Source organism: Cetorhinus maximus, chromosome 14 (assembly GCF_964194155.1).
Source record: "Cetorhinus maximus chromosome 14, sCetMax3.hap1.1, whole genome shotgun sequence".
Taxonomy (NCBI): Eukaryota; Metazoa; Chordata; class Chondrichthyes; order Lamniformes; family Cetorhinidae; genus Cetorhinus; species Cetorhinus maximus.
Window position 1 is genome coordinate 92,191,592 of NC_135892.1, and position 24,334 is coordinate 92,215,925.

The 24,334-nt window shown below is 43.2% G+C and overlaps 1 protein-coding gene across 4 annotated transcripts in view; it reads left to right on the forward strand.

Moving 5' to 3' along the window:
* The window catches only part of LOC144689829 (CAP-Gly domain-containing linker protein 4-like), a 350,052-nt gene that overhangs the window by 301,355 nt on the left and 24,363 nt on the right, over window positions 1-24,334 (forward strand). For 3 of the 4 annotated variants that reach the window (XM_078557236.1, XM_078557237.1, XM_078557239.1), the window contains one exon: window positions 3,460-3,535. In XM_078557236.1, coding sequence (XP_078413362.1) covers window positions 3,460-3,535 — 76 coding nt within the window. Of the gene's footprint in view, window positions 1-3,459; window positions 3,536-10,543; window positions 11,803-24,334 lie in introns of those variants that run through there. The other variant, XM_078557238.1, reaches the window with a different exon arrangement.

Below are 24,334 nucleotides of genomic sequence, written 5' to 3' on the forward strand. Positions count from 1 at the left end.
ACTTCCATTCAAATGGGTTTTCTGTTGACTTCTACTGTCACATAGATTGGCTCTGTTTTACCCATTTTTAAGTTGTGTAGCGAGTAAATACCTGACTCTGTTTCTTCTGGCTCCTCCATTATATAAATTTCATGACTTCTGCCTTTTTGTTTGAAATTTGGCCTCAACCTTTCTTTACAATATCACAATGTGCCCAATGCGATGGCAGTAGAAACATTCGGTTCTTTTAAATTGTCGTTCATTTGTAAGCTTTCTGGTTCCAATTTTGCAATTATGAATGTGGTTTTTATCCGTTAAGTCATTGCTTTTTGCTGTTCTGTTAATGGCGGCTGTTTCCTGCCTTTCCGCCAAGCCCTGTGCTTCTGCGCCATTTCTAACCGGACCCTCCCTCCTGACGTGAAGAACGGCGCCATTTTGTGCTCCCTTGATTTCTCCTGAGTCCCTCTCTGTGCTTTCCATTGTGAACGCCAACCCCAGCGCCTTGCCAAATTTTTTTCTGACAACAACCTTTTTTGAATGGGGTTTTCGTTAATCCCACACACTAATCGGTCTCTTAGCATGTCATTAATCGACATCCCGAACTCTCAGTGCTCTGTCAATTGTTTTAAGGCTGCTACATAGCAATTGACTGTCTCTCCAGGGGCACGACACCTCGAATTGAATTTAAAACGCTGTGTTGTTACCGAAGCTTTTGGTTGAAAATGGCCTTTCACTAGATTCACCAAGTCATCAAAACTCTTGGAATCTGGGATGTTGGGTGCCAATAAACTATGAATTAGGCCGTATGTTTTACTGCCACATGTCAATAAGAGGATTGCCCGCTTCTTCTCCTCCCCCGATATGTCGTTGGCCAAAAAGAAAAACGCAAGGCGTTCAATATAACGTGACCAGTCATCGGTGGTCTGATCAAACGGTTCGATGCATCCAAATTGTGTTATATGGAGGGCGATAGCTTCAATGATAATGGGGAGGGATTACAATTGCACTGTACTTACAATCGGCCTGGAGGGCGCAGCTGATTCACTTCAGTTGACATTTTGCGGATCTACTTGGTGTTGTCGACTGTTGTGTTTTCCTTGTCGTCAATTGTTTTGTTTTACTATGGGGCTGCTTTGCCCTCGAACCGGTTGCACGCTTATCTGTCAGTAGGTGAGTCGATTACAATATACTGTAGACGCAGAGACCAATATGAAATGAAACACACTATTTATTTACACAAACAACAGAGCACATACATGATGTGTGCTTCTCCAACCAGACCCTACTCTAGACTAACATTAACATGGTAGTCTGTGCTACACAGCTATTGGGTCATACCTTCATGTGGTCAATCTGCTCACATTCTCTTAAAGATGTACTACACCTGCGATTACCACAGTCCCATTTACTCTCAATCAGCAATGGTGATGGAAGGTGTCATTGGCAGTGTTATCAAGCAGCACTTACACAGCAATAACCTGCTTTCTGATGTTCAGTTTGGGTTTCACCAGGTGCAGTCGGCTCCATGTCTATGCTCTTGGCCTAGACTCGGGCAAAAGTGCTGAATTCCAGAGATGAGGTGTGGGGGAGTGCCCTTGAGATCAAGGAAACGTTTGACCAAGTGTAGTATCAAGGAGCTCTGGCGAAGTAGAAGTCAATGGGAATCGGGGAAAACTTTCCACTGCTTGGAGTCATACCTGCCACAAGGGAAGATGATTGTGGTTGTTGGAGCAGGGTGACCAACTCTAGGGGGATAAAAATAAGGGACACTTCACTGGTGAGGGGGTGTCGGGATTGCTAATGACACTGGATGTGCTGATGAGATGGTGAAGCGGGGGTGGGGTGAGGGCGGAAGAGTGCCATTTGGTGGCAACACCTTAGCAGCAGGGGGTGTGTGGCAAGACATGAGGAGCAGGAATCAGGGGGCCTGAGAAGGCCACCGCCAAACCTGACTTTGACCCCCCCACCCTGCCCCGAGTTGGGCTTGAGTGCCACTTGGAATGCTCTCTGCTTGCCTGGATGAGTGCATCTCCAATAACACTTAAGAAGCTCAACATTATCCAGGACAAAGCAGCTTGCTTGATCAGCATCCCATCGACCAACTTAAATATTTACTCCCTCTACCATTGATGCATAGCGGCCACTGCAACAACTTGCTAAAGCTTTTTTGACATCACCTTCCAAACCCTCGATCTATAGCACCTAGAAGTACAAGGGCAACAGGCACATGGGAACAATACTACCTGCAAGCACCTCTCCACTCCCCGAGCCACATACCATCCTCACTTTGCCTTTCCTTCACTGTCGCTGGGTCAAAAACCTGGAACACCATTCCTAACAGCACTGTGGGTGTACCTACACTACATGGACTATAACAGTTCAAGAAGACAGCTCACCACCACATCCTTGAGGGCAATTAGGGGTGGGCAACAAATGTAGGCCTTGCCAGCGACCTCACATCCCATGAAGGAATAATAAAATATGCAGTGAAGTTAATAGAGAGGTAAGTGAAAGTAATGAATATTGTTTCTCCCTTGGCTGTTTGTTTTCCCAGTCTGCTGCTGAAGACTGCACAGGCTGAACTGTCTTTTTCAAGGCTGCGCAGAGGTTTTCAGGTATTTCAGCTTATATATTCATTATACACAGATTTTACACCATGACTGCACCAATAGGACCCAAGAAACCCACGTTCCTTTGCAGGACACAAGCTATGGACACATTTCTTTTTTTCAGTGGTAATAAAGGCCTAACTTATTTTGAGAAAATAGAGACTTAGAGTACAAAAATAAAGAAGTTATGATGAACCTTTATAAAACTCTGGTTTGGCCTTGATGGGAATATTGTGCTCAATTCTGGGTTCCAGTTATGAGGAACTCCAGTTACATGGATGGATTGGAGAAACTGAGGTTGTTCTCCTTAGAAAAATAAAACGTTGAGAGGAGATTTGATAGATATCTTCAAACTCATGAGGTGCAGATCGCAGTAGATAGAGAGAAGCTGTTCTCATTGGTAGAACGGTCAAGAATCAGAGCACACTAATTTAAGGTGACTGGCAAAAGATTCAGATGTGACCTGAGGAAAACCTTTCTGCCTAGAAAGTGGTTAGGAATGCACTGAGAGTGTGGTGGAGAGAGATATAATCGGGAATTGGATGAGCACCTGAAGTGAAAAAAATTTGCAGGGTTATGGGGAAAGGGTGTGGGAGAGGGACCAACTGAGTTGCTCTTGCAGAAAACTGACATGGACACCACAGATCAAATGTCCTCCTCCTGTGCTGTAACCATTCTATGATTCTATACCAGGCAATGTATGTTTGTGAGGACATTGTTTAGTTTGTCAATATTATGCATATATTTATATTCTATATTGGATTAAATTATTTTACATCTGTTCATCCTATGTTTATGAACATTTGTTACAAAAAACAAGAAATGCTGACATGCACCTTAAAACCTTGTAATAATTTCTCTTGCTGTTTAGGCTTCCATCGAAGTTATAGCACCCCGTCTGCTCTTCCATCGCCAAGGGAGATTAAGAGAAAGAACGCTTCAAGCAGGTAACATTGAATGCTGGAAATTTCTTAATAACATGACATATAACATCAATTAGGAAAACTTTCCTTTCCATTCTTTTTAAATGAACAGCTATTGTTGATTGTTCTCTGAGGCAGCAGATTTTATCAGAGTCATTGGATGTATGTTTGGTGCCTTATATAACTTTTTTAATGGACAGAAAACTGTAGGACTCGCTGACCTCAGTAGGATTAGGAGTAAGCCATTCAGTCCATCAAGTCTGCTCCACCATTCAATTAGATCATAGCTGATTGTCTACCTCAACATCACTTTCCTGCGCTATCCCCATATCTCTTGATGTCATTAGACTCCAGAAATCTATCGATTTCTGTCTTGTACATGCTCAATGATTGAGTTTCCGCAGCCCTCTGGGATAGAAAATTCCAAAGATTCACCATCCTTTGAGTGAAAAAAATTCCTTCTCATCTCAGTCTTAAATAGCATGCCCCTTATTCTGAGACTGAGTCCCCTGGTTCTAGATTCACCAGCCAGGGGAAACATCCTGCCTACATCCACCCTGTCAGCCGCTGTAAGAATTTTGTAAGTTTCAATGTGATCACCTCTCATTCTTTGAAACTCTAGAGAGTACAGGCCCAGTGTCCTCAATCTCTCCTCATAAGACAATCCCAACATCCCAGGAAATAGTCTGGTGAACCTCTGGTGCACTTCCTCTATGGCAAGTATATCCTTCCTTAGATAAGGAGACCAAAACTGTACACAATACTCCAGGTGCAGTCTCACCAAAGCTCTATACAATTGCAGCAAGCCATTTTTACTTCTGTACTCAAATCCCCTTGCGATGAAGGCCAGCATACCTAATCGATTGTTGCACCTACATGCTAGCTTTCAGTGACACATGAACAAGGACACCCAGGTTCCTTTGGACACCACCACTTCCTAGCCTCTCTCCATTTAAGAAATATTCTGTCTTTTTGTTTTTTTCTACCAAAGTGGGTAACTTCACACTTACATTATATTCCATCTGTCATGTTCTTGCCCATTCATTTAGCCTGTCGAAGTCCACTTGAAGCCTCCTTGCATCTTCCTTGGAACTTATATTCCCACTTAGTTTTGTGTCATCAGCAAATTTGGAAATATTATGATTGGTCCCCACATCCAAATCATTTATGTAGATTGTGATCAACTGCGGCCCTTGCATTGAACCTTGCGTTACCCCACTAGTAACAGCCTGCCGTCCTGAGAGTGACCCGTTTATTCCTATTCTCTACTTTCTGCCTGTTAACCGAATTTTCAATCCATGCTAGTATATTACCCCCAATCCCATGTGCTCTAATTTTATTTACTAACCTCCTGTGTGGGACTTATCAAAAGCCTTCTGAAAGTCTAAATACACCACATTCACTGGTTCTCCTTTATCTATGTTATAAGTAACATCCTCAAAGAACTCAGACAGGTTTGTCAAACATGATTTCTCTTTCATAAATCTATGTTTACTCTGCCCAATTTTACCATTATTTCCTAAGTGCCCAGTTATTACATTCTTTATAATAGATTCTAACATTTTCCCTACTACTGACTTCAAACTAACAGGTCTGTAGTTCTCCAGTCTCTCTCTCTCCCTCCCTCCTTAAATAGTGGAGTTACATTTACGACCTTAAAGTCTGCAGGAACTTCTCCAGAATCTATGGAATTTTGAAAGATAACCACCAGTGCCAGCCACTATCTCTATAGCCACCTCCTTCAACATACTGGGATGTAGCTCATCTGATCCAGGGGATTTATCAACCTTCAACCCAGTTAACTTTTCAACATATGAATTAGGAGTAGGAGTAGGCCACTTGGCCCCTTGAGCCTGCTCCGTCATTCAATAAGATCATCGCTGATTTGAATGTAACCTCAACTCCACATTCCTGCCTACCCCCAATAACTGTTCACCCCTTGTTAATCAAGAATCTATCTAGCTCTGCCTTAAGAATATTCAAAGACTCTGCTTCCACCGCCTTTTGAGGAAGAGAGTTCCAAAGACCTTCAACCCTCTGAGACAAAATATTTCTCCTCATCTCTGTCTTAAATGAGTGACCCTTTATTTTTAAACAGTGACCCCTAGTTCTAGATTCTCCCGCAAGAGGAAACATCCTCTCCACATCCACCCTGTCAAGACCCCTCAGGATCTCAAAGATTTCAATTAAGTCGCCTCTTACTCCTCTGAATTCCAATGGATACAAGCCTAACCTGTCCAGCCTTTCCTCATAAGACAACCCGTCCATTCCTGGTATTTGTCTAATAAACATCTCTGAGCTGCTTCTAAGGCATTTACATCTTTCCTTAAATAACGAGACCAGTACTGTACACGATACTCCAGATGTGGCCTCACTCATGCCCTGTACAACTGAAGCATAACCTCCCTACTTTTGTAATCAATTCCCCTCACAATAAATTATAACCTTCTATTAGCTTTCCTGATTACCTGCATACTAACCTTTTGTGATTCATGCATTAGGACACCCAGATCCCTCTGAATCTCAGAGCTCTGCAATCTCTCATCATTTAGATGATAAACTTCTTTTTTATTCTTCCTGCCAAAATGAACGCTTTCACATTTTCCCACATTATACTCCATTTGCCAGATCTTTAGCACTCACTTAACCTATCTATGTCACTTTGTAGCCTCCTTACGTCCATTTCACAATCTACTTCCCTATCTATCTTTGTGTCGTCAGGAAATTTAGCAACCATACCTTCGGCCCTTTATCCAAGTCATTTATATAAATTGTGAAAAGTTGAGGCACCAGCAGATTCCTGTGGCACACCACTCTTTACACCCTGCCAACCAGAAAAAGACCCATTCATGCCAACACTCTGTTTCCTGTTAGCTAGCTAATCTTCTATCCATGCCAACATGTTACCCCTACACCATGAACTTTTATTTTCTGCAATAACCTTTGATGTGGCACTTTATCAAGTGCCACCTCTTTACTGAAACTAATTTCTTTCAGTTCCTCAGTTTCACAAGTCCCTTGGTTGCCTAGTATTTCTGGGAGATTTTCTGTATCTTCTGTGAAGACAGACACAAAGTATTTATTAAGTTCCTCTGTCATTTCCCTATTCTCCATTATACAAATACTCTTGTCTGCACTTGTAATGGGCCCACATTTGTCCGAGCCAATCTTCTCCTTTTCACATAAACTAATGAAGCTTTTACTGTCCGCCTTTATGTTTCTTGCTGGCTTGCATTCATATTCTCTTTTCCCTTACTTCATCAGTTTCTTGGTCATCTTTTGCTGGGTTTGCAGTCCTCAGGCTTGCCGGTTTTTCTGGCATCCTTATACGCCACTTCCTTTGATCTAATGCAATATTTAACTTCTTTTGTTAGCCATGGTTGATTCACCTTTCCCATTGGGCGTTTGTGCCTTAGAAGGATGTTGATCTGTTGTAGACCACGTAGTACTTCTTTAAATACTAACCATTGCCTGTCTACCGTCAAACCTTTTAGTGTATTTTCCTAATACACCATAGCCAACTTGCCCCTCACACCTTCATAGTTTCCATTGTGCCGATTAAAGACCCTAGTTTCAGAATGAACTATATCACATTCAACTTAATGTGAAATTTTATCATATTATGGTCACTATTTCCCAAAGGCTCCTTTACAGCAAGGTTATTAATTAGCCCTTTCTTATTACATACTACTAAATCTAAAATAGCTGGATAGCTAGTTGGTTCTTAAAAGTATTGCTCCGGAAACCCATCTTGTGTACACACCAGGAATTCATCCTCCACAGCATTAGAATTGATTAAGGTTTACCCAGTCTATATATAAATTAAATTCACCCATTATTACTGCATTACCCATGTTACATGCATCCCTAATTTCCTGATTTATACCTTGCCCAACATTACCACTACTGTTTGGTGGCCTGTAAACAACTCCCACTAATGTTTGCTGCCCCTTGCTGTTTCTTAGCTCCACCCAAACTGATTCTACAACTTGATCCTTCAATCTAAGATCCTCTTCTACTAATGTACTAATCTCGTTCCTTATTAAGAGCACTACCCCACCTCCTTTTCCTTTTTGCCTATCCTTTCTAAATGACGAATATCCTTGGATATTCAGTTCTCAATCTTGGTCACCCTGTAGTCAAATCTCTGTAATGACAATAAAATTATATCCATTTACTTCTATTTGCACCTTCAAATCATCAACAGTGTTGCGATTGCTGTGTGCATTCAGATAGTGCCTTTAATTCTGCCTTTTTACTATTAATGTCATAGAGTTATACAGCATAGAAACAGGCTCTTCGGCTCATCGTGTCCATGCCGGCCATCAAGCACCTATCTATTCTAATCCCATTTTCCAGCACTTGGCACGTAGCCCTGCATTATTCTGCATCTTGATCCTATTTGATGCTGTCCTTTGCTTCGTCTGTCTTCTAATTTTGCTTACTACTTTTCTACTTCCTGTTGTGAGTTTTGCTTCCCTCCAATCTAAGATCTTTCTCTGGTTCCATCCTCCTGCCTATCTAGTTTAAACCCTCCCCAACAGCAGTAGCAAATGTTCCTGTGAGGATATTAGTCTCCGTCCTGTTAAGATGCAGCCCGTCCATCTTGTACAGGTCCCACCTGCCCCAGAGCTGGTCCCAGTGCCTCAGAAATCTGATGCCCTCCCTACTACACCAGTTTTCTAACCACATGTTCAATCACTCAATTCTCCTATTCCTTTGCTCACTAGCACATGGGACTGAGAGTAATCCTGACATTACTGTTTTTGAGGTTCTGGTTGTTAAGCTCCTTCCTAGTTCCCTGAAATCTACTTATGTCGTTGGTACCAATGTGGCTGTTCTCTCTCCTCCAGAAGAATGTCCTGCAGCTAAATACTTGCTTTGTGCTCCTTGTCTGTGAAGATTTCTGCCGAGAAGATGAAGTTGTGAAAACTGCTGAATAGCTTTGTGCCAGAAAACTTAGGGGGTGAATGTTACAGTCCCCTGCTGGCATATTTGAAGGCAGGGAGACACATAAAATAAAGCGGGTGGCCAGCCCACTGCCTTCCCATCCACCCTGACCTGTCCCCGATATTACGGGGGACAGGTAAGCCAGTCACCTGCCCTTAGGCTTATTGAGGCCCTTAAGTAGCCAATTAAGCAGCTGGGGAAGGCGGAAGCAAGGCAGCCAGCTTGGCAGGCTTAAACTGCACTGGTAAAGGCAGGAAAGAAGGGAGGGTACCTCCTTTGGTCGGGGGTGGGGGAGTCTGTCCACCCCTGCCAAATGGTAGCCCCCTCTTTGGGCCTCCCCCAGCCTCTGAAATGCTACCACCCACCCCCCTCTCCGACCCTTCCCCAACTAAAATGCCTGGACTTACCTTGTAGTTCGGTATCCATGTTCTTCCCTCCTGGGGACTGCCTATAGTTCCAGCAGCAGCCACTACTTGCTTCTAACGCTGTTGGGACTACTCGGTTGCCAGCCAACCAGATTGGCCAGCAGGTGGGGCCTCCTGTGCCTGAGAGGCAGAAGTCCCACTTTTACCTTGTTAGTACACCGCCACCAGAGTATTATCACTGCAGAGGAGCCAGATTTAAAGTCCACGTGCTGCCAATCAACTTTTTGACCAGTGAGAGCTAAGGAATAGGTCTGCCCCCCCCATAAAATTCGCCCCTAAGCTTTATAACTACCATTGCTTTTAGGTATTGCAAAATTCCCCTAATTGCTTAAATATCCGCAAACTCCAGAAATCAATATAAAAGTAAATCAAAAGCACACCACCTACATTTTGGATGCCTGGCCTTTTAAATTATGGTAATGGTGAGGGACCCTTGTGGTTGTGCTGCTGAATGTCTGTTCAGCTGAGAGTAAGTACCACAGACATTAAGTGCACATGCGCAGACCAAAGGCGGGATTTTTATTTGATTCAGATGGCGGGCCACCACCTAAACCCGCCCCTAGCATGTTGATTTCCCGACATAAAACCAGATGCTTCAAGTTTAAAAGGCTGCCAGAAGAAGCAACTGGCCCGAAATGTTTAAAAGGCTATTTAAGCGTCTTAACCAGCTTGTCAACTTGTCAGTTTGACTTTTCCTTTTAAGATCCATGTAGGGTCCCACTACAGCAGGGAGGAGGAGGCAGTGACACAGTGAGGACTAAGCTGGAATGGCAGGACAGCAGTAAGAGGTAGCAATGAAGAGGGAAGGTTCAGAGAAGGCCCTCATTCACAGGCAACCAGTTGTGCTCAGTGAGAAGAATTATCTTTCATATCTCTGCACTCTTGACAAGGGCGTTTTGGGGGTGCGGCCTTTTGGGAGGGCGGGGGTAGAATGATGGATGGGTCATTCTACTTATTGGTCTCAGGAATTCATGGCTTGGGGGTTCAGGAAGACCTCCACATTTCAATAGAAAAGAAGCACATAAGAGAAAATGGGATCATGCTACTCTGAACTTGGTCCAACCACTGATGGGGAACGGCATCTGCAGGAGCAGGGTTAGACCCCGGGTGACAGGGGTGCAGGGGTGAGGAACAAGAGGCAGGAAGTCAACAGAGGTGGCAGCCTCAGTATGGGGTCTGCCACCATGGGAGAAGTGCTACAGAATGCTGTGCCTGTCCAGGCAGATGGTCGCTGACCTGAGTCCCCTTGTGGGTCATCCAAGGGTCTGCAGGAACCATTGCAATGGCCTTCCTGCAGCTGTAAAAGTCACAGTGATCTTGCACTTTCTTGCAACAAGCTCCTTCCAGGCAGCAGACATTGTTGGCATTTTGCAGGCAGCAGCATATCATTGCATCATGGATGTAATGAATGTTCTGTTTGAATTCAAGTTCAAAGTGGATTGCGATTTGCCTCCTTGCTGGATGCCCTCAGGTGCATGGGATCATCAATTGCATCCATGTGACTATCGAGGCATTGACCAGCCATGGAGATTCCTCAGCAGGAAGTGATTCCACTTCCTAAACGTCAAGTTGCCATGTGACCACAGGAAACACTTCATGCAGATGTGCATGCTTTCTTGGAAGCTGCTATTATCCCTTTATCCTTTGGTGCTCGCAGGTGTGGCAGCTCTTCAAGAAGCCATCGGAGATCTGTAGATGGCTGTTAGCAGATAAGGTTGACCCCTTATAGAGATGGTTGTGGATTGCAGTGTATCACATCCTGCCATGGAGGCTGAGAGACCCTAACCAATGCCAGCTGAGCACAAAAGTCATCATTGAGCCAGCTTTAAGCTTCCTGGTTCAGGTGCCTTGACTGGTCAGGTGGTACCCATCAGTACACTCACTCAAGGGTCTCGCATATTGTGATGGTCTGTTGAGCCCTGCGTTACATGATGCTCCAGGGAGGTGTGGATCTTGAGGAGGGACAACTGCTGAAGCGGCATAGCTCCTCAGAGAGGAGAAAGACAAGATCAAGAATGAGGCTGAAGGAGAACTGGACAGCAGCCCCCAAGCTTTGCAGGGATGCCGCTGTGGCAGTCTCAGGAGCGGGAGCACTCATCAGAATAACAGGGACGCCAGAACCACTCTGATGGAGAGATGTTGGACCTGTATGAGACTGTCTTCAGGACATTTGGAGAGGACAGTTTCCTTCATCTGAGTGAAAACAACCATCAGTTTGTAGCAAAAGTCAACAACCTATCAATGGCACAAACAATGCAAGGCTTCAGAGTCTGCACCTAACACACACTTTCCCCAGGACACTCAATTGCTTTGGCAACCCTTACTTCCCATTCTACTGTGTCTTGCCATGATGAATTGGAAACACACAAGTCTGCCTTAGTGCAACAAATTTTGAGTGCTTTATTGCTTAACTGCCCACTATTACTTACATCAGAAACACCCAAATGACCCACAAAGTAACATTACTGATGCGGTGGCCTTTGCTGATAGCCACTCCTATGGCTGTGGATAAGGATGAGGTGGAGGCAGATTGTTTTCTAGTCCCTCTTGGGATGCCTGTGGCTTGGAGACTCTCCTTACCCATTACCCTCTGCTCAGGTTGTGCTTTCATCCTTTGGACAAACAACAACCTCAGCAATGGTGGTGTCCTTTAAATCAGGCCCACTGTTACCTGTATTTGGTTTCCTTTCTGCTTCTGCCACCGCTAATTGGCTGGCGAATGTGATTCTGGGCCAGTTAACTGGTTTTCATATTAAAATCGCAATGCGTGTGCATTGCTGCAGTGGTACAGTGTTGGGCTCAGAAGTGACCATGACGTCAGTATTCTAAGCCCAGAATGGAAAACCCACCCAAGTGATGAAAAGTGCATGAAATCAGCCTAAATAACAAGATGATAGGACTGTCCTGCAGCTTCTGGCACACTCATGGCTTTAATGGAGGTGGGGCAAGGAGTGGACAACCAATGTGCTCCTAGGAGGCTGGTTGGCCAGTCCAATATTTTAATGAGTCCAGACCGATGCCCTTCTCAGCACGGGACATCGCATGAGCCATGCCAGTAGAGATCGGAAGTGTGGCCCACGTCACTTTCTTCCTGTGGCACCGGCATCAGTGACATTACGGAGCCCAATTTCATGGTCATCTTCTCAAATGTTCACATTCTCAGCTTTTTATATGCACAAGTTATCTTAGAATTCACTTACCTAAAGATATTAATTCTACTGGTGGCAGCAGGATCATGGTGTCCGTGTTTAACCACATTAATTTGATTTCTTCACTGCTAGTTGATTCCTAGACTGGCTTTGACAATATTCAAGAATGTATCATGTCAAACCCATTAATAGAGCAGTTTGTGTGTGGATTACCATTTTTATTTTTGCTGGTATAGATAATTTATTTACAAAGACTGAAATTATGGATGGTAAGCACATTTTTTTATTGAAAATTTAGGAACTACCTCAGTGCAGCACAAATACTAATGAAATGTTTTATGGCTAGGCCTAGCAAAGTTAGCCTTTGTTAATTTCAGTTTCCACACCTCCGCTGCTGGACATTTTGTAGTGTGTCCTGTCTACAAAGTGATGGAGTAAAATTAATTCGAGAAGTGTATATGATTTAATCACACCTGTGTTTGAGACAAAAATCAACCTTTAAATTCAATTTCAGTTTTGAATGGCAGAGTTTGTTTCCATGGTAACAGTTTTTAAGGTATTCAATTTTAATCAGTTTGAGTAAGAGGTATACTTTTACAAAGCCAGCACGAACAAATTTGCAAATGCTCTCTATTCTTTTGTAAATGAAATGGAAGACAAAGCAGAGGGAGGGGGATATATGCAGTAGATTGATGTTGATTAGCAAAGGATGCGGGCGGGGTGCAGAGCTTGAGGGGTATTTCAGGGTATGAAAAGTAATGTATTAGAAGTGATTTAAAGACATAGGACTGAATCTAAAGTCCCAAAAATGGGTGGGTTGGGGTCGGTTGAGATGTTAAAACTTTAAAAACCTCAGACCCAATCCCCAGACCGCTCACTTCTGGCTTTAATGGAGGCGGGGCAAGGAGTGGGTAACCAATGTGCTCCTAGGAGGCCAGTTGGCCAGTTCAATATTTTAATGAGTCTGGCAGCCTCTGATTTAACCAGCTTTGCAGGTTTGACTCCGGCTGCTGAAATGGGCGAGGGCAGCTTTGTAAAAAAATGTTTTTCCCTCCGTACCTCAAGCCACCCCACCCCCACACACGAGGCTCTTTGAGCACCACACCCCGTATCCCCTATCCCTGCCCAAACTCAGGTCAGGGATTTTGAGCCCACTACCCCGCTGCTAGGAGTCAGGGATCAGACGCTTCCAGCCCTCCATTATTTTCTTCATTACAATTTTTTTTTTTACTTAGATTAAATTCACTAAGTTCCTCCCCACTGAAGGCATAGTCAGGGAGGTAGATTTTGGAGATACTTCAGAAAATGGGATGGAATTTGACAGTGACTGTAATGATGGATGAACAAAATATAATGCTGGCAGAATCATTTTGAAGTTTGTGTAGGATAAAGCTTGGAGAAACCAGTTGGCACTGAACTTGCAGATGCCAAATGCATGGTTGCAAGCTGGTAGTGTGGGGTAGAGTGGAAATGTGTGAGATTTCAGTGGTAGAAATATGCATTCTTGGCAATGGGCTGGCTAAGGGATTCGAAGTTCAACTTGGCTGAGCAGGGCATTGAGGTCACAGTTTTAGTGTTCACTCTTACTTAATGTAAGATCATATGAAATAGTAAGCCATTCAGCCCATCAAGCGTGCTCTGTATTCAATAAGACCATGGCTGATCTGATTGTGAGCTTAACTCCACTTTCTTGCCTTCTTCCCCCTATAACCCTTGACTCATTTGTAGGTCAAAAATCTGTCTAACTTAGCCTTGAATGTATTCAATGACCCAGACTCCACTGCTCTCTCAGAAAGAGAATTCCAAAGACTAATGACCCACTGAGAGAAGTAATTCCTCCTCATCTCTGTCTTAAATAGGAGACCCCTTATTTTTAAACTGTGCCCCCAAGTTCCAAATTCTCCCATGAGGGGAAACACTCTCTCAGCATCTACCCCAAGCCCCTTTAGAATCTTATACATTTCAGTAAGATCATCTCTCATTCTTCTAAACTCCAATGAGTATAGGTCCAGCCTGCTCAAACTTTTCTCATAAGACAATCCTTTCATCCCAGTAATCAGCCTAATGTCCACTACATCAGTAAGATTTCACTATTCATATTTTCAATTTTGCTGGATGAATTATTTGTGCCATTGAAAATACATGAATTATCACTAACTAGTCTATTAATGGGTGTGACAAGATGACACATTCGTGTCAAATCCAGCCTGTCAACAAGTTATCAGTGAAAATATCAAATGACTTTATTTATTGTATATCACTGATGTGCTAAAATAATGTGTTCTTGAATCTACAAGTATAGTTTGCAAATTATTGCTAAACTGGGAGTGCATTGCTGCCATTATTATAATTATATAAGAGATTTGTTTTGAACCGATGTTACAAAAATGCCTAATTTCATGATTCATAGATTTTATGAGAATAACTTTTAGTTTGGGAATGAACTTTAAATATAAGATAATGGAAGCACCTGGTTTGGGAGGCTGGTAAGCAGACGTGAAGTAATTGCAATTCAAAGGGTAGCCTGTGTTTATTTAATAGGGTCAGAGTTGGAAGTGGGAAGACAATAAACAATAGGTGGTCCTTTCTTAGATTGGTAATGGAGCCAGTGCATCTGGTGAGATTGTGATTGTCTCCATTCAGGGCATACATTATTCATGTGGGTTAAAAACAAAAAGCTAAAAGCCGAAGGGTCATGAAGACTCGAAACGTTAACTGATTTCTTCTCCACCGATGCTGCCAGACCTGCTGAGTTTTTCCAGGTAATTCTGTTATTATTCATGTGGGATCCAGAATCAAAGGGAGGTTTTGGAAAGTAAAGTTAATTAGTTTAGATCTCTATTTGGGATGTCCCAGGTGTGCCATGTTGCCATGGTGATAGATCGCAAGGAGGTTTTTTTTTGTTTTGGGTTTACCTCTGGGATTTCTCACAATCAGGCAGTTACAGTTGGAGCCCAGGAGCACCTTTGAAACAGGCAGAGAGAGAAAGCTGCCAGCAGTTGGTTGGAGCCCAGAAGCAGCTTTGACACAAGTAGACAGAAGAAATCTGCCAGGAACTGGAGACCAGCAACAAAGAGCTATCAGAAATCAAGTGTGTTTTCTGATTTTGGGGTTATGGAGTTAGAAAAGCAGTGAGGCCCATGCTTGGGCTCAGCTGCATATAAATGTGAGGTTTTAAAGGCGAGTTGGAAGGTTTGCCTATCCGGATGCTAGTGTAAAGACCCCAGAAATGTCATATCTCGGAGGAAAGTGAATTCCTGAGAGCTGCGGCTTTGGTTTGGTCTCAGGAAAAGTGAAAGAATCCTGAAGATCCTGTAAAGTTAGGGGAACTCTCTTGGGTGGAAATGAAAGTAAAACAGGGAGTGTTCTGTTGAGATTTTTAGGTTTAAAATCTGAGTGCTCTTAGAAATATATAGGCCCAGATTTTCACTCCCGGGTCAGGTGCACAAAGATGGGAGAGTTTCTGGCTCCGCAAATCTGACCTTTAAAAATGGGAAGAGCTGAGGTGGGCTGGGCAGAAGGCCTGCCATGGGGATCCAGCACTGTGTCCAATGTTTAAAAGTAAAGAATAAAACATGAAATATCCCTCCAGCCCTCATTCCCTCACCCTGCACACAATCCCCATGCCCCATCCATGCCACCTCATGCTCCCACCCACCCCCATTGTTCCCCCATGCCAAAGTATGCCTCCCAAACAACCCCTATGGCTCCTCATGCCCCCATTCCAAGGTATGCCGCTTCTCATCCTTCCCATACCAAGGTATAACCCCCAAGTAACCACTATGGTCCTTTATAGCTCCTATGCCAATTTAGTGCCAATTCATGCTAACCCATGCCCCTACCAACCACCCTTTACCCTTACCATGTCAATTCACCCAATACCCACCATGGGCAGATCTCAGGACCCATGCAGAGATGAGATAAAATACATTTCTATAAAATAAAGTTTTAAGGGTGGAATTTTATGGCCCTGTCACATTGGGGGCATGGCTGGAAAATGCAGTGAGCCATTCAAAAATCCATTGACTTCAGCGGGTCTGTAAAATCCCTACGGCAGGAGGGGCCATAAACTTCCTCCTTGAGTGTCTATTTCATATTGCAGACTTCACTATATTGAAACAAACATTCTCATTCACAAAACTCATTGACTATATTTACATTCCTTCAACTAAATAAGGCCTTATAACAACAAACATTTGATTCAAGCACACAATCCTTTATACCAACAAGCATTGGAATTCGTAATCCCACATCAAAGAGTCTATAACCACTTTTAGCTGTCAATCAAACAGTGAAATGGAAGGCACCCTACTGTGATAATGGATAGTTGTGAAATCAGTCATGCAGCACTAATCCGATAATGGAAACTCTCAGGTTTATGTCAACAGAGTGAAATAGCAAGCAATATTCTATTAATCACTACAGATATTTTTTTCAACGATTTGTGGTAGCCTTTTACATGCCATGACAGCTTAACAGCTCCCTTTGACAGTTGCTTTTGAAAGTTTTGACAGGTGCTTCTGACAGTTTTGGCAGGTACCTTTGACAGGTCTATTAACAGTTCCAATGAGCTTGACAGTAATGAGTATACGCACTTTTTACACACTAATGCCTACTTTTAACAATTCCAAATGGCACCTGACCTCCACTAAAGGGCACCATACTGTCCCCAAAGGTGTCTGGGGACCAGATCCAAAGGGATACGTACACCTCTAAAGGGGTATCTTAGCTATCCAATGAATCCATAAAGTTCAGGCCTGCTCTTACCAGGTCTAATCCACACACTTCCAGTTTCACACTCCAAGGCTACCAAAACCCTACTTCAGTGGAGGCAGCTGATGATTTAAATGGCCAGCAGCCTCTGTAAAACACATATGCATGGAACATGCCCCAGCCCCATTCCCGCCCCCATGAAAATGGGAAGTGCCATGTTGGGGCCGGGACTCATGATTTTCAGCTACTTCTGCCATTTTCGCCACGACGGAGAGGCTCTCAGTTGTGGCAAAAATCTAGGCCATGATATTAAGATAGTAATATTTGCTTTGTTTAACTCTTCTACAGTAAAAATGTTTGTGTTTAAAACGTGAAATTTGTGGTGTAATTCTTTCAGTTAATAACTTGGAGTTTGAATTACTTCTTAAAAGCTACTGGCCTCCCTTGAGATCATAACACTTATTTCCTTCTTGGCCTAGTACAGTAGTGCTTTACCCAGCCAGCAAATCTGCTTTATGCCATTTAACAAGCTATATTATTAGTCAGGAATGTTTGTAGCATTTTCTGATTTAAATTATGCAATTATATTTCATGAAATGTGTAAATCAATGGCCTTGATTATTTTTGTTTAATGATGTATTCAATGTGATGTCTTACTTTTTTAAAGTACTAGAAAGATGTATAGTTGGCAAGGAAGATGTTCCATATCTCAGCTACATAGGATGTATGAAATTAGTATGGATGTGACTTGCTGCTGTTCAGAGGATGATGTAGGATTATGTAGGGTCTGGAACTCTTCATGGTGAGAAGAAAATATTGGAAAGGGGATCCTTGAACCCCTGAAAAGCCAATAATTATGTTGGAACCCAGATAAGCTGAATACTGGTTACCTTCACCAGCTCCTGTCGGGCCTAGTTTCTACAGGAATCTTTGACCACCCCAAACAAGGGGAGTTTGGATTCAAAAGCTGAGTGTTTCCTCATCACCAGTCCGGTGGCAGAACAGCAGTGAAAAGAGACATTCCAGCTACTCTAGGAATGGAAGTGAGACCCCACTGGGGATACAGGCCTAAGCCATGGCTTCAAATGCCCTGAAGATGCTTTTCTGTGTGCTTATTTATTTTGGCTTTCTCTTTAAAAAAAAGCAAATGGAAAATTTAGTATCATGTATTTGAAGTTAGAGGGAATCTGATAACAACCCCCCCCCATACAGGCACCTCCACTTGCTTTGAGTTAGACCATATCTTGTTTCATAACAATGGGGTAATATCAACATAGTGTGATGAAATGTGTGACAGTGTGTAAGACACTTAACAAGAACAAATGCAAAGAATTTAACATTGTATTGTTATGATCTCAGCTGATACTACTGGACAAGTCAGATCCTAGGGTGGAACCTGGCTTGATAGATCCTAACTTTTATCTTACGTTTAGAAACGTGGAGAGTGGCTACTGAACAGAGAATGAACTTTTAACAAAAGAATAAAATATTTATTAAACAAGAAAAGATGAACTATATTACAATACTCCTTCACCCACAACTATACCTTTACAGATATATAAAGATTCCTAATGATAACACAAGTTAAAAAAGAAAATACACTGTTGTTTACAGTAAGTACATGTAAACCAATAGGCGATCTGTGGTCAGACACACCACACTCTGAAACCAAGTGACAGATGCCACCCCAAACAGATGCTATGGATCTGCAATCAACTCCCCCCAGACGCTTGTTTCACCATGAGTCAACCAGTCTTACTGAACCCCGCCTTTCACACGGGGGTTTCCAACCTCCGCTCTCAAAGGACCTGCTTTGGAATCTTCTCCCAAATGACACTTTCTCTCAGATGCCTTTCGAACGCTCCTTCTGACGGTTTTTCTCCCCGGATCTCGATGTGCCTTCAAGCTTCCTTCTATGCACTCTCTCTCGGATACTGAGCTGTGCCAACAGAACACCATTGCTTCACATGCCCATAGTAAAGAGTCACCAACCTTGACTGTCTCCTCAGATCTTCCAGCTTCTCACAAGCCTATTTTGCCTTGAGTCCGCTTCCTGCAGCTTTCTCTAAACTTGGAGCCTTTCTCTCTGCTCCTTTCTTTCACTTCCACTGAACAGGGTCTTGTTCCAGATTCAGTCCTTGTCCTTTGACTTAACTTAAAGGGTTTCTTGGAACCTTTCTCTTTTTCCTTTAGGACTTACTCCCTGCAGTTCCCACTCACAGTAGACTGCTGACAAATTGGTATCTCCTTTGAGATCCAGAACTTAACATTTACTGTTGCTTTAGCTTTAGAGCAACTCATCTAAGATTCTTAGACTTTTTTTCCTCAGCAATCTGCTAGTAAGTCCAGCTAGAGAGAGATTTAAACTGCTTCCTCCACCTTAGAGCATAATCACCAACTGAACTCAAACCGCTTTGATTTCTCTGTGCCTAAATGTCCCTCTCTCTGGACCCCTGTTGCTTGGCAATAGCAGTTTTTTTTCTACCTTGTGTTTGTTTTAACTTCCCTTGAAGAGTAATAAAAGATGCCTGCATTCAAATGAGGTTTTGAAATGAAACTAAAACTCAAGTTCCCCCCTTTCCTAACACACAAATACAGAAACACAAATTAAACTTAAAGTTAAAACTCAATCCTAACACCCACAAATACAAATATAACTTACTTAAGCTATCTCTAGTTCCTTATTCATTCACTTATCACTTTCAAAGCTTTTTTCCTCTTCACAAATCCAGTTATTTATGTGTTACTGGTAGATGTTTTGTCTTTTTTCCTCTATTAGCTATTTTTTTTATGTTGATTTCTTTGTGTCTCCTTACTCCTATGTTTCCCACAGCATCTTAAACAGACCTTGCCTATTCCTGTCTGTTGGTTTCTTTCATTATTAATTTTGTTTATTAATTATTGTCTCCCTGATAAGATTTGAGGTTTTAGATTAGAAAGACATAGGAGAAATTTTGAGGCTGAAAGTTTGTGGCATCAAAATCCTGGCACAAATATTGAAATCGGGCTGTGTAAAACAGGCGGCTGATCTGCTTTGGTAAAAATTAAGATTCACTCCTTGGAGACTTTGTTAGGAACTTTGCGTTCCAATATTAGCTATCACTTTAAGATCTTTCTTTATAATGAATGAATAAAATATAGAAAATGCTGGCAATATACAGCCTGTTAGCTAGGATGTGAGGAAAGAAAAGGCAGGTCAGTGTTCTAGGTAAAGACCTTTCATCAGAAAGAATATGTGCATTGTTTCAAAAAGTGGTTAATTCTTCTTTCCCTCCACTAGTATATGCCATGTATGCTTCCATTAATATTGGTGACTATGGAAACTAGGTATGATGATTGACTGCATTGCAGTGAAAAAGAAGGGCGATGAAATTGGAGAAGGATCTATTTTATAGATAAGATAAACAGTAAGGAGGAAAGAAAGCTAAGACAGGAAAAGGAACAAAAGAATAATTAAGACTCAAAAAGAGGAAAGAAATAGTAGAGGAATTCATCAAAAATAATTGACTTACTGACTGCAAGAATATAAAGGGCCTCCAAATCGTTCTTCTGCCTCAGTAACATTGACTGCCTCTGCCTCTGCCTCAGCCCATTTATGATTGTGACCCTCAAATGTGTTTTTGTAATCGCTAGAATTTATTACTCCAATGCTTTCTAGGCTGTCCTGCCTTCTGCCATTTTTCACAAGCTCAGTTCATTGCTGCCTGTATCTTATTGAGTACGAAGTCCCGCAAACCAGCCCAGTATGTCTGTCCTTTGTAAACTTCCATTTCTCAATTTAAAATTCTTAATTCTTTCCATGCCTTCACCCCTCCATATATCTGCAATCTTCTCCAACGTTATGACACTTCCCCTGTACTCTCAGTACACTGAGTCTGGCCTCTTGTGCATTCTCCTCTCATTTCATCCCACCATTGTAATTGTGCCTTCAGTCTCCTAGGTCTTGCTGTCTCTTAGGAATTCCCTATTCTTAAACCATTCCACCTCCTTCTCCAGGTATTCTGACCCATTTCTTTGACTAAACTTTTGGTCTCCCCCTTTCTCAACTATCTTCTTTGACTTGGTGTGGGTGTCCTTTCTCTGTAAAATGCTTTGTGGCATTTTCTGCATTAAAGATGCTCTTTAAATGTAAGCTTGATGTATATTAATAACCTGGACTTGGATATACAAAGTATGATTTCCAACTTTGCAGATTACACAGAATTCAGAAATGTAGTAAACAATGAGGAGGATAGTAAGAGGACATAGACTGGTGAAGTAGGCAGACACACAACAGGTGAAATTTAGTGCAGAAAAGTGTGAAGTGATTGGCTTTTGTAGGAAGAATAAGGAGAGGCAATATAAAATAAATGACATAAAAGGGTTGCAAGAGGAGTACAAGCACAAATGTTCGAAAGTGATAGGAGAAGTTGAGAAAGCTGTTGATAAAATATATGGGATCCTCAGCTTCATTAATTAATGGATAGAGTACAAAAGCAAGGAAGTTCTGCTAACCCTTTATAAATACTGGTTAGACCTCAGCTGGAGTATCGTGTTTTATTCTGTGCACTATAATTGATGAAGGATGTCAAGACCTTAGTGAGGGTGCAGAAGAAGTTTACTAGAATGGTACCAGGCATGAAAAACTTCAGTTATATGGAGAGACTGAAGAAATTGGGGTTGCTCTCCAAAGAGCAAAGAGCAAAGGAAATTAAGTGAAGATTTGATAGAAAGCTCAAAATCATGAAAGGCTTTGATAGATTAAAGAAGGCGAAACTGTTTCCATTGGCAGAAGGCTCAGTAACCAGGTGACTGGCAAAAAAAAAACTAGATATGACATGTGGAAATTTTTTTTCACACGAGTTATTATGATCTGAAATGCACTGCCTGAAAGGCTGGTGGAAGAAGATTCAATAGTAACTTTAAAAATGGAATTGGATAAAGGGAATTGAGAAAAGAGGGGTAAAGTGGGTGGAAAGAGCCAACACAGGCTTGATGGGCTGAATGGCCTCCTGTGCTCTAATTGTGATTCTAATGAAACTGATGGATTGGTCTCACCCTGCTTCAGAAGTAGAAGAACAAGTTGGAATGACTATAAACAACTTCTAAAATTATTTTCTTTCATTGTAGTATGGCACTAAGCAAGATCAATCACATTGGTTCTTATTCTCTGAATTCAATTAGATTTTTGCTGGATATGTCAAAAGATATGAAGTTCTTGAATTTATTGTCCAATTAGCGGCAGAAGTAATGCATTTATGTGAACTCTGCTATATCATTGTTACAGTCTACTAAATCACTTTGAGAAATACTTCATCTTCAAAAGGAAAACTTTTCTGTAAATAAATGGTCACTTCCTTAAATAATGTCCATATTGTTGAATTTTAAAAATCCATCAGCCAGCCTGAAAGATTATCTATATGGGATTTCTTGGCTGATAATCCATTGAAGCAAAGTTCCATGTTGCCTACTTGGCAAAGCTCTGGATAAATTACATCCATAAATTTTCTGGCATGTGAAAGTACATCATCCTTAAAAAACCTATTTCATAATTTTCAGGAGACTGCACTTATGTTTGTAGGGAAGATGAATAAAGGAGTCATTTCTTTGAGGCGTTAAATTGAAACTAGCAAATGAGGGCATGTAGCTTGGAAGAGCACCAAATAAACCTCAGTAAAGGGGTTATGAAACAAATCTTGCATTCTCATGTAATAAAAACAGAATATGCTGGAAAAACTCAGCAGGTCTGGCAACATTTGTGGAGAAACAGAGTTAACGTTTCAAGTTCGCATGACTCTTCTTCAGAGCTGGGAGAGGGGCGGAGGAGCAGCCGCCCTCATCCGGAGCACCATGAGAGGTGCCCGCACAGACAACAGGAAGCTGCTGTGCAGACGTGAGGTTGCTTCAGACCACCCTGCTCACCGTGGATGGATGGGCACCGAGCTGGGAAACTTGGTGCCCACGCCATCTCCCACACTGGCACTGACCAGCTGAGGTCAATGCTGATGTGAGAGCTTGCAGGCCAGAGTGCACCCCAGGAAGCCCTGATGGGTCTCCTGGAGGAGGCTCTCCATGAGAGCTGCCACACTCTCCATGAAGGACGCATGGCACTCGGACATATGGCTCATTGCTTTGGCGATAGACCACGTAGGCTCCTCCACCACGGACACCAAGCCAAGCATAGCCTCATGTATCTCCCTCAGATGCTCCCGCACACCCGGCCGCATTTTATGCCCCTGCTGCGTAGCGGATGACTCCAGAGGCACATCATCAGGCACCGACTGAGCATGTGCCAGGACCCCTGCAGTCCTCTGACTGCTGGTGCCATGGGCACTCTCTGTCTCTGCCAGCTCCTCCAGCGAAGTACCCTCACCGTTGTGCCCCGGGACACTAGCCGAAATTCTAACACCCACCGAAGTGCTAGTATCTGTGCTGGTGCCTACCTGGCAGAGATGGTGTGACGCTAGTGAGACTTCAGGGCCCTCAGGTGTGAAAGGAGGCCTCTGCTGCTCCTCCTCCCAGCCCTGCTCCACTGATGCTGAAATGAAGAACAAGGACATTGAATCAATTAACATGGAGACGATGACAAAGTGCATCCCTGTCCCCCGGATCATTATGCGCTCATCCTTCCATAAGCAATGGTCAAGCCATGTTGCAAAATTAAATCACTTAACATTCAGCACTGCTATGGCTATTGGGAGAACGATGCTGACGTCACTGCTGGGCATACATACCTGGCCTTGGCACCCCAGCCTCACCAACACCAGTGGACCTGGGCGCATGGCGCCTCTCCAAATCCAGGTCCTCCTGCTCAAACCGGCTGAGAATGGCTAACTGCGCCTGGCCCCCAATGGTCCTCACACGCTTTTTGCAAATTATACATGGACTCTCTTCGCGCACGGCCCACCCCAACCAAAGTGGGACATATCAGGGCTCCAGTGCCTCTTCACCCCGCTGCTGCCGAACACTCACACAAAGGTGCTATGCCTGTTCCCCACCCCCACCTTGGCCACATGCTGCCTGCATCACATTAGGCACCACACGGTATATCCTTCCATAGCAAGGAGGCGCAAGCATGTGGAGCACAGAGGGCAGCAGATGATTCGTTGCCACGCCATCTTGAAGCTCCCCTCCCAGCATGTCATCACCCTGAATTGGACATGTCCTGCAGTTCAAGCACTGCCCCTAGGTGCAGCTCCTCCAGGTTGCCCCCAAAACAGTCATGTGGGTCTCAGTGGAACACATGCTGCGGGCGCAGAACTCATCACTTCACCACCCTCTCAGGTACTGACCATGGCATGGGCAATATTTGCTGGCCCACCCAGCAAGGGACACATGCCGTCAATGATTCAATGCAGTCACTACACTCAGACTTGGTTGGGGATGGTGGGGTGGGGTGGGGGTGCTGGGGTGGGGGGTGCTGGTGACAGGAGGAGGGAAAGCCAACCTGCTGAGTTAAGTGACCAACATTGTCCTCACCCTTCCAGAGTGCAACAAGTCAGTGAAGTGTTTGAGACACTGGATCCAAATGTGCCGAACCACATAGCAGGAGCTCATCACCTCCGCCACCTTCTCCCAGGCATGTTTCGCCATGTGGGGGGGCCTCC